Source organism: Gymnoscopelus braueri (genome assembly GCF_963280865.1).
Source record: "Gymnoscopelus braueri genome assembly, chromosome: 12".
Lineage (NCBI taxonomy): Eukaryota > Metazoa > Chordata > Actinopteri > Myctophiformes > Myctophidae > Gymnoscopelus > Gymnoscopelus braueri.
The window spans coordinates 16,617,562-16,636,198 of record NC_137614.1 but is presented as its reverse complement, the minus strand read 5'-3'; the positions used below and the strand labels follow the sequence as shown (position 1 = coordinate 16,636,198).

Sequence of the window (18,637 nt, the reverse complement as noted above, 5' to 3'; positions counted from 1 at the left end):
ACAGTAGGAACCTACCCTAGCTGCCTCCAGGTAGTGTTGCAGGGATTGACTGACTACTCGAGTGTTCTCAATAGTGATGGCTGGGCCTGAGAAGTACTTATCTCCCACTTTGGTCTGAAAATTAAAACACCATAAAAACATACATTAATACTGTATACTTGCATACTACAAATGATATTAGAAAAAACACTTGTACTTGAACAAGTTCAGAACAGCAAGTTAGAGAAAAGACAAAGAAAATGTGCATGATTACATCTTGCTTGTTCTTCATTCCCAAGTTTTTCATCAGACAATTTTTGCCAGCTGTATTCCCTTGAATATTGCTAGGGAATAATTAGTCTCAAATTGGATAGACAATCAGCGATCTCCGCCCACCTACCAATAGATCTGGTGGTGACCTCTAAACTCAATGTCTTGGCTAGCAAACCTTTGCTGAAAACGCTACACCCACTGCTTTGAAAACAAATCATTACCACCTTCCCAATATAAAGGACCCCACCCCCCTGCATTGGTTCTGCATGTTATTCGTTATATCATCTAGCTGCTAGAGTTCACAAATTCTGCCCAAACCCGACCATGCCCGACTCGGGCTGCGTTTATTATTATATTATTGGCGATTTTTTTGTCGCATTCCTAAGCCAATAATTTGATGACCAGCAAAGTCTCCGTTAGGAGATAGTCTCCTACAGAGTCTCCTATTGATCGATGATGCAGTCATCAAATTATTAGCTCAGGAATGTGACAAAAACCACAAATTCAAGGCTTCATGGGGTGTGTAATTGATAGAAAATAAGTATTTTTTTGGGTGAACTACTCCTCTAAGGGGAGACTTCTCTCCAGGCAATTGATTATAAATTGTGGGCTTGCTTTTTACAACGTGAAAACTATACACTGTGGTAAGTAAAGAACTTTTTCGATCGTCCGTTTGCTTAGCCTAGTCAGTGATGACTGGTGAGCCTTAATATCATGTCCATTCATGGAGTTTTTTTATTTATGTGTATGTGTGCGCGCATTTGTGCGTGTGTCCACTACACAGAGTCACAGCGGTTCTTACAAATAAAGTATTCACCTACTAGAAGTTGATTAGATGCAACCATGTCACGTCTCTTTATCTCTCCCTTGCTCGCTCTCTTTTTCGCTCTTGCATGCGGCGTGCATTATGTGACAGACTCTATCTCTCATCCCGTTACCCGTACTGTGAATTTAGTTGAGCCGGCACACGCAGCCATTTCTGGCATTAACTCTTTTTTCTTTTTGGCTATCGGGCCGGTCTCGGGTCTGAAATTACGGTAAATGTTCGGGCCGGCCCAGTTCGGGCATTCATTTTCAGTCCCGTTTCGAACTCGACTAGCTACACGAGACTAGGCAATACTTATGTTCAAGGTACTGTCATTTTGGCTGTTAATATATCATATTTTGATTTTCTCTATTATTTTATGGACTAGCCAGTCTGTCCAATCACTGTGTCACTCACATCATCCTCTGCAAAGACAGACAGGCTCAAGTAGGCTCCAAGGTAAGACAGTCTCTGGATCTCTCTACCACAACCAGGGCTCAAAGACTTGGGACACCACAGGGGCAGTGATGTCATCTACACAAATACAAAGACAGAGAGAGAATTCAGTTTCAGTGGCTACTTTTATACTACGTTGCTTGACACTTTTTGCTCAACAAAAACTTCACCTGCAGCAGGCAATATGTGTTCATCAACAGCCAAGGTTCTTTTAAGTGTAATTGAGCAAAAACAAATTGCTTTCACAATGCAACCTGGTCTCAGTGTTTTCTAAAATGTACATAAACAGTTCAGACATCATGCATTTTAACCCAGTGATTGACATTTCTTTCCAAACTAAGTGAGCTTAAATGTAACTTCAAACCAATATATTTGATTTGTAAAATTGCAGTAAGGCTAAAAAATAAGCCCAGTCATTATTCTTCCACAAAAGGAACTTTGTCATGTCATTCTTCTTAACACCAGCCACAAGAAAGTGCCATAAATAAACTATGCAGGGTGCATTCCTCTGTGGTTTGGTCAAGTGGGACAGCTGGTATCTAGTACAACAATTCAGATAAGGCATTGCTGTGGTTAGTCTGCAAGGACTACCAAACATGAGCTTAATCTGAAATGTCCAATGTATTTTGAGCAAACTGCACTGTTGACTGGTGTGCATTTTAACAGTTTATCCAGAGGAACGAATGACCCGAACAGCTTGTTTTGGAAGTGGTAGGGTGTACTCAATGCCGTGCCGTTTCCAGAACACATAGTTATCACCATTTAGACTGAGCCATCCTGCAGCACACTCACCAAATAGCATATGGGGTGAGTCTTTCCAAACTTGATTTCACAGAGCTCAGCTAATGCCTGAGGAAGCAGAACAACAAATGTTACAAACAAATCTGCACTGGAAATTCTTCTCTAAAACAGAAAGGTCTCAATTTTGTCTCACAAGTAAATTTGACATTGTACAACTGCATTTGCTTTCACCAACACATCCTTGGGTTGACAAAGTCTTGACTTTTGACAGAAAACTATTTGTAGCTGAGATCAATTTAATTCTGTGGCAGTCCAAAATCAAATTTGAACTAGTAATAACTGGAAAATAGATCTAAAAGCTCACAATGTGTTACAGCGATGCATTGTGAGCTTGTAGATCTGCTTTTTCCAGCATGGAACACCATCGCACAACAAAGTAATAAATAAGGCTTTAGCTACATGAATTTCAAGAGGTATCCTATCAGATGCACTGAATATTTCCATCTCTGCATTCAGCACTGTGACCACTATTACGGTTGGAGCTTAGCACATGGTTTACTTATAAGCTCATCAAATTAGCAAGAGATGTATATATACAGTCAGCCCAGAGAAGGAGATATGTGTGGGGACAATCCACTATACATAGGAGAGAATGCCTTCTCTCTGATGGGTGGAGAAATAAAGAGAAGAGACTGATGTTTCCACAGACAGATATATACTAGAAATGGGGACGGGAAATAATATGTATATAAAATGAAATACAAATATTTTTTTTAACCCAAATTAAAAAGGTAAGTCCCCAAGTGCAAGATAAGTCATCAATCTCCAGGGGGAAAGATTTTGAAATACCATGAGAGCTACGGTACTTTAAAAAAATATATATACTTCTTGCCACGATTTTACCAGGTCTCACACAAGAGACTTTCTACAACTATGCCAAAAAGGCAGCCCCAATACTAGTTACCAGGCAATACTAGTTGTCAGCCAGTAGGTGTCCTACCCAACACCAGGGTCTAAATGTCTCAACAGAAGAGTAGGGAGTCCACCTCCAATCACTACAGATGCACTAGTTATATTGTATTAACACTACCATAGAGATTGGTTAAAAAAACCAAACCATTAAAAAAATTACTTTTGGAGCTTTTTAAGTCTGCTCTCCTGCTCTCCCCCTGTGTGGTACTGTAGGTAGGACTGGAATACAGATAACCTTACCATGAGGGGATATTTAAAGTTGTCACTGTCAAAGGAACATTCTTTCACTGCCCAAGCCAGCCCTTGAAGGATGGGAATGAAGATCTGTAAAATACAGACAAACCAAAGCATAGTTTGAGAAAATATCAATGAAATAACAAAAGAAAACTCAGCCCACAGTAAAATCCTCAGCGTGAATCTTATTTGTAATTCCTCAGAATGAGCTTGTAGATCTGCTAGTTTCAACGAAGGTTTGGCTCTTCCGACATGCCTAAAATAGGGACGCCAGGGTTCATATGGTTAATGCACCAGGAAAGGTCTTTGTGAAAAATGTGCTTTAAGATGCTTGCACGCTGTGCGATTTGTTTTCCAGCTTAATATGTCACACAAATCGTGATTATCCACCTTGTCATACTGTGCAAGTTGAATTGAATGAGTGTGTCTGTCAAATTGTGTGAGGGGCCTACATTCATCATGGGATTCTAGAATGTTTTCCTAATCTTAAAATGACCTTGAAGCTAAATTTCAGCCAAATAAGAAACCTGGTACTGTACCTAACTCTGGCTTTCAATTACAAAACTTTTGGCTGAAACAGAGCTCTGTATACGTATAATTCAGAAATGCACTTTGTCATGTTTGAAATCCTTTTTCTTTTGGTGGCCTACTGTGTCTCCCACCTGTCTGAACACATCATCCTCCTGATGGGTGATGCGGACCAGTTCTTGGATGAAGCCATATGGAAGGTTCCGGCACAGCAAATAAGGTACCAGCAGAGATTGCTGAAGAGGACTCCTGTGCGGAGAAAGACATTGAGTTATAAAAAAAACAACCCCAGCGTGAATGTGTGAGGAGGCAAGGTGAAAGAGTAGTTGCTATGGAGTAGAGATGCGCGGATGGGTTTTTTTGTCACCCAAATCCGCGTTAACAAGTTCATTATCCATCCGCCATCCACCCGCGGTACTTATATCATCCTATTTATAGATCCGCACCAACCGCACCAAATAATTGTTATTTTCCTGATGTTAGTTTTCTTATAAACAGTGTTACTCACCACTGTCGCGATGCAGTGACTGTATACAATCCACAACCATGGTAACAACAAGCGAACGTCTTCATTAAGTTACTTTCGCTTTCAACCACTTTGTTGCCATGTCGGCTTTTTATAAGCTTTTTATAAGCGACTTTTAATATAATAAACTTTATTTATATAGCACCTTTCATGACATAAATGCAGCTCAAAGTGCTTTACAGAAAAAGAAAGAAAAAGTGAAAACAAAACACAGAGCAAAAACAATGCTCTGTGTTGCGACTTTTGGGCTTGTTTGGCACTTGTTTTGGGCTTGTTTTCATAGACCTGGCTACTTATTTCTCTCGCAACCTGGCAACACTGGCTGCCTTCAAAGCAACATGTCGTGAGCGGCTATATTGTGCCTGGTGTAAAATGACGTAATATTAAAATACTACAAACGCACACACGGTGAAATGTAGTGCTTTTTAAAAGCTATTATAGGCCTATAGATTGATATCATTAATTTAATTCCCGCATTATTTCACCCGCGGTTTATCCAATATGAATTAATAATTATATTTGATTGACCCAAATCCACCCAAACTGCGGTTAACTGCGGCAACCGCGGCTAAAACCGCGATCCGCGCATCTCTACTATGGAGACTCATTCACAGAGAAGATAAAAGGAACAATGTGTCCACATAAAATGACACGTACCAAAGGGAGAACAAATTAACACAGAACAGTAAAAAGTCAAAGTGGAGAGATCTGGCTGGCTGGCTGGCTGACCTGGGCTGGGTGAGAGTGCCTTGCAAGACCAGCGCAGCGTGAGAAATACATTGAGAGCGTATGTTGCTGAGGAGTTGGCTGACACTGGGGTGGCTGCAAATCTGAGAGAGGGAGAAAAAAAAAAGACAAAGAGAGGTGTGATAAGCATTAGGGCTGTCAATGTCAGGGCAACCTTCTTCAGATTCTGCTGAATCACAGTGGCCTGTGGGGTACACAGCCGCCTCTCGTTTCCACATCTATCGGGTTATGTGGATAGTCTCCTTGGAAACCAGAATATGAGACAGGACGGGCTGTGCCCGTTCTCAGAGCAGCTTATCAACCATAGAAATGATAAGCAAACCGTGCATGATTTTAAACCAGTTAAATAACAGTTTCCGATCATTGTGGTAACATTACCAAAATCTTTAAATTTGTCTAAGCTTTTGCTTCTAAGTTTCTCTACTTCATTGAAAAGAACAAGACCAAAAACGTTCCCAGTATCTATCTGAATAAAAAGACAGCTCTCTTTATGTTCATGTGTTTGTCCCGTTCCAACAGTGATCCAGATGGCTACCTTGGGAGCTTTTCTCTCTTCCATGCCAACACTGTCAAAGCGCTCAATGAGGTAGTTAAGCATCTCTGTCTCTTTGCACGTTTCGATGGTGAAGCGGTCGCCGGCTGAATCGCAGGACATCCCCCCACCAGATGCACCCAGACTAAAGAGAGAAAGCGGTGGAAACAAGAGACAAGGAGAAAGAGAAAAGGTAAAGTGAGAGTCATTAAAAACAACAGAAAACAATGAGAAGTACATCTGGGGCAATGAAATATAATGGGTATGTAGGATTAACAGACAGCAGTTTTCCAGTGGTCCTGAAAACAAAAACAAGGCATTAAATTGCAACCGAGCCAGCATTTCAATGTTGGGCTTTAAAAAGAGAAACCCTACAGGTCGGTCTTCTGCCATGAATCTGCAATTGCTGTTTGAAGCAGACAATGGAATTATCCTAACATCATTAAACTAGAAATAGTGCCTGCTTTGAAATGCCAGATCTGTAGCATGTGAGCCGTTTCACACTAGTATAACACACAGGCCATAATGCGGTTAGTCTTGTTATCTAGTCACAAAACACAGGCATTGTGTTGTGTGCTCTACCCCGACTGCAGTTTCCTTCCTTGAGGTTGAAAGCAAAATTAGGTCAAGTTCTTAGAAACAGAAATTCCAACTCAGTCTCGACTGTCATTGCTTTTCAATCACTGAAATAATAATACACAGATCAATTGAAAGAAATAACTACGGATTGAACCACACTTAACGGCATTGCCCTCCTCACAGCCGAAGTGCCAGTCCGAAGAGGGCATAAATCAAGTTCAACAATGGCATTGTAGCAACACAACCACCAAATAGTCTTATCCGAGTTCAGTGCAGTAAAACCTACTGTACACAGTACATTATAATCAATGCTACATCAACAATGGAAGGCTGCCTGCTAGTATGTCACAGAGACTTACCCCCAATCAAGTCCTTGATCTTTCTTTGGTATGATCCGGCCGGGGAATTGAACCCCGTCCTCCCAATCTCAGGGAGGACACTAACCACAAGGCCAATGAGCTGGTCAGATTTCAATATACATTATGCAAAGTAGTGATGAGCGGGCCGACCCGTAACCCGTGGGTCCCGCGGGTCAACCCGCGGCGCGGGTGGTCGAGTCAGGATTTCAGAGGCAATTATGCGGGCTGCGGGTGAGTGGGTCAGCCGCTCTCACGCAAAAAAAAACAAAAAACTATTTTGAACATCATATGCTTGTTTATTTAGCCCATGACAAGTTTGTGCTACTGTAGACATTTAAAGCGACTTTTGGTACTTAAAAGAGCGCTATAATATATATATATATATGGTCGCAGGGCGGGTTGAGCCATAGATATATATATGGGTTCGCGGGGCGGGTTGAGGCGGGTTGGGTTCCGTGGCGGGTCATGAAAAAACCCGACCCGCACATCACTAATGCATAGTACTATGGACAAAAAGAAGCATTATGCTTATTAAAGTTGTACAATGCAGAATCACAAATAACGATTTTTACCTCTGCTGGTCACTACCGTCACTGCATACAATTTCCCTAGTCCTCGATTACCCAGAATTCCATTCGTTTTCACCGGAAGCCGGAAGCGTTTCAAAAAGCGATCTTTTAATTGTTTTATACTATCTACGGATCGTTTCTCTTAGCCAGTGGAGCATTAGTTACCATGAGCTGTGCTTTCTTTTTCTGTTCTTTTTCGATCTTCCAATCCTACATTATCTTAAAATCAGCGTGAGGTTCCTTTTTGTTAATAGCGCGGTAGTTCCTGGCCAAACAGGAAACCGTTGCGGTAGTTCCTGAGGACGTCGGCCACGACGTCATGACGTTGGCCAGGAACGTCATTTTCCCGGGAAAGTCCCCCCAGTACACGTTCAATAGAAAATATATAAATAAAAGGCTTCCGGGGGTGAAATTCACGGAGTGGGTGTTGTGAAACTTTTGCCACTCGCAAAAGATATACAATTTAACTTTAGTTTTGTTGAAAACGTTACCTAGTATTACTTTAACTTGTCAAATAAACATTTAATACAGTTGACCATTCTCTGCTCATTCAGAGACTAATATTGGTTTTGTTTGCTTTTAGATTTCAGAATTACTTTTCTAACTTCTCTCTATACACCACGCTCTGACCACTGGTGTGTTGTCCAAATATAATATTCAATGAATCAAAAAAACAAGGAGGGTCGCACTCAGAACCACACAAGTTGGGAATGCATGCCCCACTCTGTTATGGAATCCCTGTTGTAACTGATGTCAGAATACTCGCTATACCCAGTGTTAGAGTACCCAGTGTTGTACCCATTACCACAGTTATAAACGGGATGAATTAATGAAATGCAGGCCATACATTCATGATCTAGTCTTTCACTGTAGTAGTGGGTCCATTTCTTTAATGCACAGCATGATCTGATAGAACACGACTTAACTTCAAGGTGCAAATTTGACATTTAGCAAAGCTTCACCATCTTCTCTCCATTTAGGTATAGGATATTCTTGCAAAAATCATGTAACCCAATCAACCAGAACCGATCCCTAGAGCTGTAGGAATATTTTACTTGTCAGACTCTTATGAGGAGGACTATGAAACAGCTGGTTATTTTTGCTACTGCTATGGGCCTAAATAACAGACGGAAGGGATTGCATGTCTAAAACTACATCATACATCACATCACCCTAGGCTGCAATGCCAGCCTGACAGCGTGTTGCGGGTTCGACTCCCGACGACCTTTGCTGCGTGTCACCCCCCATCTCTCTCCCCATTTCCTGTCAGCCTACTTTCCCTATCCCTCTCTAAATAAAGGCATTAAAAAAAAAAAGCATCTTTAAAACTCCATCATAGCTTTCTATATCATACTGTTGTGTGCTGTGAATTTATGCATGAAATGTACAGTTCCTGCGTTTCTTGTACAGTTCATGCATCTTTTGTATTAAACATTGCTGCAAGCCATTTGTCCTTTTTGGAATCCCAGTGCTGCAGCATTTGTGGACTGTTAGAGGGTAGATAACCTGGGAACGCTGAAGCATGCAGTAGGCCGCAACTGAAAACGAGTGTGCGCATACACACTAACACACCGTGCAATGGTGTACCTTGACTCAAACTGAACCTTTGTAAAATCCTCCTCCTCATCAGACTCTTCATCACTGCTATCCTGAGACACGTCAGAGAGGGCAAAGAATAGGAAGGAGAGGGGACTGGTGTGAAGAGTAAAACAAAGATAGGAAGAAAGGGAAAGAGGAAAAGGTTGGAGGAAAATAATGATGCATGAGGATGTAGAATCAGGAGAAAGGTTGGAATTTGGAAAACACAAATAAAGATGTAGAACGGACAAAAATCACACAAGAGGAATAGATGGAGAAGAAAGGAACATGAAGGAAAGGATGCAGAAGTGATGCTAGTTTGTTTGAAGGTTTTCCTTGTTAACTAGATTAATCAGTACTATTAGTGGTTCAATATTTGACACACGTCAAAGCACATGTTTCTCAATAAATGTGCCGTCTCACACAGTCATATGAGATGTATGTAGTAATGCATTCAGAAAGGAAATGTAAAGTGCTCCTAAAGCAGAAAACACACTGCCTGCACAGCGCAAGTGCGCAATTGCCGCACGTAGCACCAACAGGAAGCGTCACGCTGCCACACGCTGCAGGGAGAACACCATTGAGAGAACACACAGTGCGGGACATTTGTTCTGTCCGAGTAGGCTAGTCCAGGCAATTTGATTCCTCACCTGAATAGCAAATCTCCAGAGCTATGGCTCACCAGGCATTCTTCTGTTTTGGGAAGGTTTTTATAGTGACCCAATTGTGTGCCACAACTCTGGATATTTCTGGGGCGTCCGCTGGCCTAGCGGTCCAGGCGCATACCACATACACTGGTAATGCAGCTTGACAACGTGTCGTGGGTTCGACTCCCGTTCCCGACGACCTTTGCTGTATGTCTCCCCCCCCCCCCCCCCCATCTCTCTCCCCATTTCCTGTCAGCCTACTGTCCTGTCAAAATAAAGGAATAAAAGCCCCCAAAAATATCTTTTAAAAAAAAAAACTCTGGATATTTCTCTCTTTCAACAATCAGTCTCTCCTCCTCCATTGTGCCTTTGACAACAACAGGTTGGGGCTAGTCTGCAATGGGAATCTGCTACAGGGGCAGAAGAAGAGTTTCATGCCCACGGGTACCCCAATGCATTAAAAAAAAAGATTTTCACCACACAGAGGTACCTGTAAATAGAACTATGGTGTAAAGGAACGCCAAGCGGGACGTCAACACGCGCTAGCGCACGTCTAGCACCACTGGTGTGGAGGTTGCACTAAGACAATAATGGAGCAGCTGATTTGACGTGCGCCATTCACAGCCTATGTGTTTTAGCCTTAAGCCCTTTCCTCCTCATTTGTTGAGCGTTGTCGCACTGCAAAGAAGAATGTACAACACCACCTGTCACACTCCATCCACTGTAACCACAAGCATTTGTAAAACACATGCAAGCAGCTTTAAATTAGAATGAAGCCAGTCTAACAAAAGGAGACAGCCAGATGTTGCATAGCCAGTTAATTAATTCACACCCTAATCACATCACGTTACCAAGAGGGTTTGGCTGTTTGGGTTTGGTATGTTGCATGTGTGTCGCAGAAGGTTAAAGCTTTAGTAGGCTAGCTGGCAGGTGCATCACACATTGTCAGAGATGGCCGATGAGGTACCTAGACGGTGGGATCCGGGAGGCAAAGGCAGCTCGTCTGGCTCTCGACCTTGGCGAAGGGGGCATCATGGGCAAGGGCATGGAGGTAGGATGGGGGCGAGGTCTGGGTGAACTCAGAGATGGGGGCTGGGGGTTGGGTGGAGGTGGAAGGGCTGGGGTATTGGGGGGCACAGGAAGCCCAGCAGAGCTCGGGGACTGCATAGAAACACTACCTCCTCTGGGGCCTGGGCTAGGTGGGGTGAGAGCTCCCCAGGGAGAGGTGACAGAGTAAGGGCGGTAGCGCTGGGAGATTGGCATGGGGGCAGATGGGGTGTTGAGGGAAAGCCTTGGAGGAACAGTGGCTGTGGGTGGACTTGGGGGCACAACAAATTGAGGGGTAGATAGGGGCGATGCCACGGTGGGGGAGGTTGGGGTGGGAAGAGATGGGGAGGTCATCCTGGCTGGATTCAGAATCATCGGGTGTGGGCTAGACCCATACAGACTGTGGACAACATTGTGAGACACGGGTTGGCAAAAATCATTTAACACAGGATGATCCCTCCTAAATCAGCAAAAATACACTTTTTTTTTTAAAGATCCGTATCTTCAATGCCTCTTCTATTATGATTGTCTGAAATGAGTTGGTCATAAGCTGTAGTTCCTTGGTACTTGCCTGGACAGAGAGCTGGCTCCAAATGAACCTGCACAGGGGGCCATAGGGCTGCTTCCCTGACTGGAGGGTTGAATTAGCGTCAGACGGTGATCGGGAGATTTGGCAGCTGCGATTGGCTGTGAGGTGGCAGTCAGGCTGGCAAATGGGTTGTGGACATGACGAGACTGGGTGGACATCATGAGAACCTCCATCAGGATCTGGCCAATCAGGTCTTTGAAGTCAGAGTACACTAAAAGAACAGAAAATAACACTGTATAAACCACAAACAGAACATGTAGTTCTAATGTGTCTAGTGAGAGCAAACAACACTTTTCAGAGGTTACCCAAGTATTTTATTCTAATCATTGGGATGCCTCTCCGTGACCTCCAGCGTATCTGTGACCTACCATCTTTAGGGTTCTGCTGGAACTCAGAGGCAAGTGAAGGGAGATAAATAACATCTCTGTCCTGCTCCTTCCAGGAGACTCGGAGGATCTTACAGATGAGCTGTAGAGCCTGCTCTTCAGAGACATCTGGGTTGGCAGAGGATTCCTGAAGTGCAAATACAAATGGAAGGTGAACGGCATAGACCATATTTATTCACTCAGCATCCATTTTGCTCTTGCTTTATACTCGTGGTGGGGAATTCCACCACTTCAGTGTGAACTTGATTTCAATGTCGAACCTTAAACCATTCTGTAGAAATTAAACTTGCGTAAGCCAAAATTAATGTGACGCAGATCTCCGACATTTCTCAAGAGGCAGCACAAGGTTGAATTTAAGAAGAAAAGAATAGAAAGTGTGGGAAGTACCCACTTAGCTTCCAGGATTATCAATTAAACAAAAAAGCTCAAGTCTTTCCCATATTCATTCCTAGACTCACTTGATCTCAAAAAGAGTTTGATCACATGGGCAGGCTATGGGTAGACGCTGTTATCAGATTATCAGAGTTATCTCTTCTTGTCATATTGATTCTATTGTTCCTTCTTTATTCTTTTTGATTCCTTTGAGCCAAGATGCTTTTTTAAGTCTCACAGGGGTTTTATCAGTCATTTCCTATCTTTAAAAACGCACAATCGCGCATCACTTTGTAAGTGTATATGCATGTTTTACCCTGGTAGGAATTGTTTTAAGATCCCTGCCTGTGTCCGTTTACCTTTTCAGCCAAGTTCCTCTTCTCCCTGCGGTCGCTGTCTTCCACCTCCATGTTCTCTATCCCTGAGTCCACGTCCACCTGGGACATACTGGGATAAACACAGTTCTGCTCATTCAACCACTTCTTCCACAAATCAACACACACCACCTCAGTGTGGGAGACCGGATCTAGGATCACCGTTCCCCTTTTGTCACCTCATCTCATCCGTTAGAAACATTAACATGGGTACTGATTATTGACTGCTATTCACCCGCTATTATAAATTAGTCATTTTAATTCATTAAAAACGTAAGGACATTACTAATGGTGAAAGGGTAACTTTTATAATTAGATTTAGTCAGAGAATGTGCCGGAATGTTATAAAACTAGAAATTAAATGAGGGGTCACTATACATGTTGATCTAAGGCCCAAGTATATTCTGAGGAAGATCAGATTAACTTTCAAAGGTATACCAATTAAAATGATTATCCCCAAACCTAATCTCTGACTGCACTACTGTGTCAGTATACTCAGAAAGAGTAGAACTGTTTGAGAAACAAAAACGTGTTCAGAACAACGCTGTGTTTTGTTTCAGTGGGATGAGTTACTCTTATAACGTTTTCACAATAAAATGGCATCAGCACAAATGCTTTATTGTTTGTGCCCGGCAGCAACCAGTAGCTCTCTCCCTGGTTTGGAGCAGTTCACCAGGCAGTCTAGTGACTGCGTGGAGCGGGCTAAAACGAGGTACATGAGAGCTCTTATTGCAGAATACTGACAATGGTGTATGGGTTTGACTGGTGGTTCAGCCTTAGTATTCAGCAACTTGTATCCCCATCAGACAGTAAACTGAAGTGAGACAACTGTGAACGGTGAACACACCATATCGTATTCACCAACATATCAGACTTCAAGTTCCATCAAAACCATTATTCTTGAAAAGGACTGAGCAACAAGTCCTCTGCAGAGCTAAACAATAGGCCACTCTGTGGCAGGGAGATCCTCACCTCTTTTCACAGGAGGCGGTGTCAATGTCCATGCTCTGGGATCGGGACAAACTCTGGGATTGAGTCTCAAGGCTGTTGGAGGGAGAGCTGGAGAGGGAGCTCACACCCTCACTGCTCTGACTGCCAAATACCACCCCTGGAAAAGCAAAGCGAAACAAATACGTACAGACGAGATAAGTACAAAGAGATCAACTTGACTGACTAGGATATGCCATAAAATCATAAACAGAAAGCGAAATTATACACTCGTGCACACGTGTTAACGCTTATGCAATGCATACATTTACAAAATATTTGAACCGATAACGTTTTTCCACCCAAATTTAGTCTAAGCCATGAACTCAGTTATAAATAAATTTACAGCAGACAATAAGCTAGATGCAAAGTAACAATAGACAAAAACTGCATAAAATGCAACCTAAGAATAGTTAAAACACTATAGTATTAGTACACACCCTCAACTACAATAACACACTGCATGACTGATTTAATGTTAAACTACCTTAAATGAACTGCTACCTAATGCTATGCGCAGCAACCCCTCAACAGCAAGAAGTGTGACAAGTGACAGGATTACATTGTTAATTTGAGACATTTTTTGTTTCACATTCTACTACCGAACACTTAATAGGATATAAACAGCAGGAAATATTATCCAACCACATTGAACTAACAAAGGTCAAGTCAACATTCACCACCTTTATGTGATGCGTTATTGTAATTTGTAAAGGCTGTTTGCTATAGATTGCAGACCACATCTTACTGTGAATGAAAGGTCACTAATTCAATTGCCAACTTGTAGGACAATAGCATCAAGAATTAAGAGGGTTTATTGCCATTCACTCATACAGGTACAGGCAGTGAAATGTTGGTTCGGCACCTATATGAGTGAGTGAAAAATAAACCCTCTTGATTCTACTTTCCTACAAGCAGTTACAGTACTTACAGTAATTCGCGACCTTTCATCCATAGTAAGATGTGGGCTGTAATCAGCTTTAAGCAATCAATAGTAAACAGGCTTTACAAAAACACATCACATAAAGGTCATGAACGCCGACCTTAGCCTTTGTTACTCTCTACCACATTATAAACAAATAGTTTCAAAGCAAAACATGGACTACTTTAAATCCAGACAAATATCAAGAAAGGGGGCGGCCATAGCTGAGTGGTTAGTGAGCCCGCCTAGGGAGCCAGAGGCCCTGGTTGCCCCAGGTACGATTCCAGGCCAGTCCAGCATATGTGTCGATGAAATGAAATTTGTCCCTGAGCAAGACTCTTAACCCCTAATTGCTCACAGGTTCTCATTGGAAACAAGACCGCAAGGACTTTCATGAACGACCTGTTAAAAGGAATTATCCTTATCCTTAAAGGAGCATAGCCTGATCCCTTAAGGAATAAAGAATGGCATCATGGTATTGAATCTACCCATTGTAAAGCAATCAGTCACAAAAAAGCTAGCATATTGTGGAGGACAGCTGGCAAAAATGCCAGGTGATTGCCATTGTATTCATCCATATTCACAACGCACTGTGTGATTTCTAGAGCAGCGTATATAGCGTGTGAAAGTATCATCTACCATTCTGTGCAGTGGGGCCCACACAGTGTCAAAAGGGGACACTGGCTGACACAATAAACTGGTGCGTGTTTTGTTTACAGTATTCAGTGTTGCTTGACTGCCTTTGGCTGTCCATACCAAGGTCCAGAAGTCGTGTCACCAAGGTTGTACCTTGTTTACATCCCAATGACCCCATGCCTCAAAGCCAAAGCCTAGCACGGCCATCTGATTACACTACACTAAATTATATTATAGGAAAATACAATAGCTTAATGTTGACTTCTATGAACAGCTGGCTGGATCTGTCATCAGTTTTATCTGTTGTCTATATGCGTCATCCCCTGTCTTCAAGTGAAGTGTGCCATGTACAGCACCGCATAAGTTTGAGAACAGACTTCATACAACATATCCTACTTGCTTTCAATCCCAAGCATGACGGAACACGTTGAAGAAGACAACCATAAACTGCAGAATAATCACAATACACAGTGAACATTTTAACTCAATGGAACAAATAGACCCTTACTGCCAGGTCAATTTGGTTTTGGTTCTATTTATACATTGACTTAAATTAACGCTATGGATTTGTCTGTGTACTACTTGTGGCTCTCCTTGTATTCATACCAGAGGTGCCCATGGGGGAAGTAGCAGGGGTACCACTGTGGACATTTAGACCCAATGATTGGGAGGCAGCTGGTGGCAGAGGCTGGGATACGGCCACCGAGGGTCCCGGGAGGGGTCCAGGTGGGGTTTCTCTCTGTGGGGACGTCAGTGGGGTACTTAGGGGTGTGCTGGGCTGGGATGTCTGCCCACCTGCCAATCTAGCCAGTCGCCTTCTACGGATCTGAATTGAATTAATACAGATGAGAAAATTCATAAACATTTTATTATAGACTCAATAGATGTAACACTTAAGGCTTGTTAATAATAACTGACGGTATTGATCACATTTTGGGCATGGAGAAAAATGGATGAACATTCAGCAAACATTCTGCAAAAATAGTTTACGCTTTGTGAGCTTGTAGATTTGCCATTTTCGCTATCTATATAGTGTTTAAGAGTGGGTAACTTGACTTTTTTTTAAATAGACCAAGTTAATGCCATACTATGAGGACTGTGTGTTAAAGATTTCCCCAGTCAGCCAGCCTATTTTGTTGACATAGAAATGAACCCGTCTCAGAAGAATTATCTAGCCAGGTAGGCTCTCAAAATGAAGGGATATATAGTATTGTACGTAGTTATTATGATAACCACTTTTAAGTATTTATTATACCAAGACACCATAGGCCTTGTTGTCGGACAGAGACAGATGCAGCTCAACCTACACCACAGACAATGGGGGGAAATGTCACCACTAGCTATAGCCCTCGCTCAGCTGGTTAGCAAAACAATTATGCTAGTACGCACACACAGTTGGTAATTCAATCGTAGTAGCCATAACTATGATGCACGGACGATGTATCTTAACACCCCCCACAGCTTGTCATTACACTTTAAGGATCTGCTGCTGTCAATAACTGTCACCTCGACACGATACAGCCGACAGATGATTGCACAATGGTGGCCCGCTGTGTTTTTATGCTGAGTCGCCTCGCAAGCTAATTTCCAGCTAACGCTTTAGCAACATAACGGTCGCCACAATGTTAGCTTCGCGAAAGCCCGGCTCTAGACAATCCTTCCGGCGAAGCATGACATTTCCCCAGGATAAATAAATAATGATGTATTAAACAACACACGGACTGATAGGACATGACCCGTTATAGGATGTATTCCTCTCACCCAAATAGCATTAGATATGTCAGCCTTTTACGCTGAGGCATTTATAGCTTTGCAGCTGCATGCTAACCTCTGTGTGACACAAAAACACCAACCTGTACAGACGTGTTACTCGTACATAATGTATTACACCATAATAACTAATTTCACATTGCTCAGCGACATGCATTGACGTGCACTGTTAAAACAAATATAGAATTTATATTCAATGCAATTATTCATGTTAGAGTAATGTGGCGACTTAGCATCAATAGCTAGCCGACTAGCAGCGAAATAGACGGTCCATAGACGGTGTTGCTGCTAGTTGGTTAGCCATTGAAGAAGACTACTGTAGTGGTCTTCGAATCGGGGGTGAGAAAACAAGCAATAAGGCAACACAAAGACGGAAGCCGCAGAAACACCAAATGACAATTATTGGCTGCCAATTGATCAGAAGGACTTGTTTTACACTGCCTGTCAGCTTACCTCGTCGGCACTCAACTCCTCCATTGTAAGCTAAGTGAGCTAGCTATGCTCTTTAATTTTCAACAAGTGTATTGATGTGAGGCAGCCAGAGCCAGCTAGCCTGCCTGCTGCTATTAGAAGCTAACGTGCATAGTCGTCTAACTCGTTTAAACAAAGAGGTGTCAGCCGTGATTGTCTTCGGGCTCAAAACGGGCCAACCAACGCAACGAGGATGGGCAGAGACGCTTCCTCCACAATACCTGTTGTTTGACAGTATTCTACTAAGAATGAAACAAATAGAAAAGTAGCTGGCTATTCAAGACGTCAATATACAAGCGCGGCCATTTTGGTTTCATGTCACGTGACGTGGTGGCGGTGTTGTATATCGACGTGTTCCCCCTAGCGGAAGAGTCAAATAGAGCATAGAACGATGAAATATGATTATTATGTTATTCGGCCTCAATTATGTTATTCTTTATTTCCTTTTTTTGGGTTAGTGTTTATGTTAATTCTTACGTTAACAGTCACCATTTCATGGGGGAAGGTGGCATGGCACTCCCTGGAAACTTGTGAGTACTGAGAGAAACTAGTCGGGCCTCTCATGGTCATTTTGGGGTCTAATACCCTGTGTTGCCTGTCATCGTTGCTGTGACCCCAATGTGCATTGCCCATAAGTGCCCTCTACAGAAAGCTGTAGGAGCCCCAGAAAGGGTAGCTGTCATTGGCCTCTTCTCCCCATGCACAGAGTGAACTACTAAGACATTGCTGCAATCCCAAAGAGCGATGGTCTTGTGTTGTGAAGAGCTTTGCTGGCAAAGCAGCTGACCATTCTCACAAGAGAACATCAGCACCAGTGATGTTTTGGTCGCTACACGGGACACCACAGCGTTCCACTGGAATATTTTCCCAGGTACCCAATAATCACCATTACACCACTGATCAGCACCAGGAGCTCTGGACACGGGCACAGACGGTGTTGGGAAAACCACCAGATGCAACTGAGGTTCCTGGGGGGCCAGAGCATAAGGGAAGCTCCAAGACCACTTGTACCATATTGCTACAGCTGGCCAAGATGAAACCGAAAAGGCGTTTTCATATAGGCTACACCAAAGGGAGAGACCTCCAGGCCAGAGAATTGATCTGGGGGTAGGGGTTGTACACACAGAGAAAGTAAGAGCGTTGCCCTAATCTTTACTGTCACTTGGTGGGCTGCCGTAGGATTCTGAAGAAGGAGGGGGAGGTCCGGATGAAACCTAAAGCCCAGTCCACACCGATGATTCACAACCCAACTAATTGCAACTTGCAACCAGTTGCAAGAAATTGCAGCAGTCTGAATTGACCTGTTGCAAGTGGTTGCAAGACAAGTGGTTACAAGTTGCAACTATTTGCGTTGCGGATCATTGGTGTGGACTGCGCTTAAGCAAGGAAGGTACTACTTCACAGACACAGACTGGCACCATACAGAGGAACATCACTCCCTTCCTGTGACCTGTGCATGAAACAACTTCCCTGTTTCTAACTTTCCTTCTGCTTGGCTCAGTAAGAGGGCTCAAAGACAGCCTGTTAACACAAGCCTTTTCCGCTGCTCACAACTCCC

At 43.0% G+C, this 18,637-nt stretch overlaps 1 protein-coding gene across 2 annotated transcripts in view; it reads right to left on the bottom strand.

Annotated features, from left to right (window-relative positions):
• The window catches only part of ube4b (ubiquitination factor E4B, UFD2 homolog), a 29,992-nt gene extending 12,610 nt beyond the window's left edge, over positions 1 to 17,382 (bottom strand). The window contains exons 1-15 of one of the 2 annotated variants that reach the window (XM_080445853.1): positions 17,062 to 17,382; positions 15,445 to 15,664; positions 13,266 to 13,401; positions 12,279 to 12,366; positions 11,530 to 11,674; positions 11,144 to 11,372; positions 10,493 to 10,972; positions 8,888 to 8,992; positions 5,797 to 5,938; positions 5,244 to 5,344; positions 4,123 to 4,237; positions 3,467 to 3,550; positions 2,306 to 2,362; positions 1,475 to 1,591; positions 16 to 114 (exon numbers count right to left, since the gene is read on the bottom strand). In XM_080445853.1, the coding sequence (XP_080301979.1) occupies positions 16 to 114; positions 1,475 to 1,591; positions 2,306 to 2,362; positions 3,467 to 3,550; positions 4,123 to 4,237; positions 5,244 to 5,344; positions 5,797 to 5,938; positions 8,888 to 8,992; positions 10,493 to 10,972; positions 11,144 to 11,372; positions 11,530 to 11,674; positions 12,279 to 12,366; positions 13,266 to 13,401; positions 15,445 to 15,664; positions 17,062 to 17,085 (2,142 nt within the window). In that variant the 5' untranslated portion in view covers positions 17,086 to 17,382. The remainder of the gene's footprint in view (positions 1 to 15; positions 115 to 1,474; positions 1,592 to 2,305; positions 2,363 to 3,466; positions 3,551 to 4,122; positions 4,238 to 5,243; positions 5,345 to 5,796; positions 5,939 to 8,887; positions 8,993 to 10,492; positions 10,973 to 11,143; positions 11,373 to 11,529; positions 11,675 to 12,278; positions 12,367 to 13,265; positions 13,402 to 15,444; positions 15,665 to 17,061) is intronic. The other variant, XM_080445854.1, reaches the window with a different exon arrangement.
• Positions 17,383 to 18,637: the final 1,255 nt, after the last annotated feature.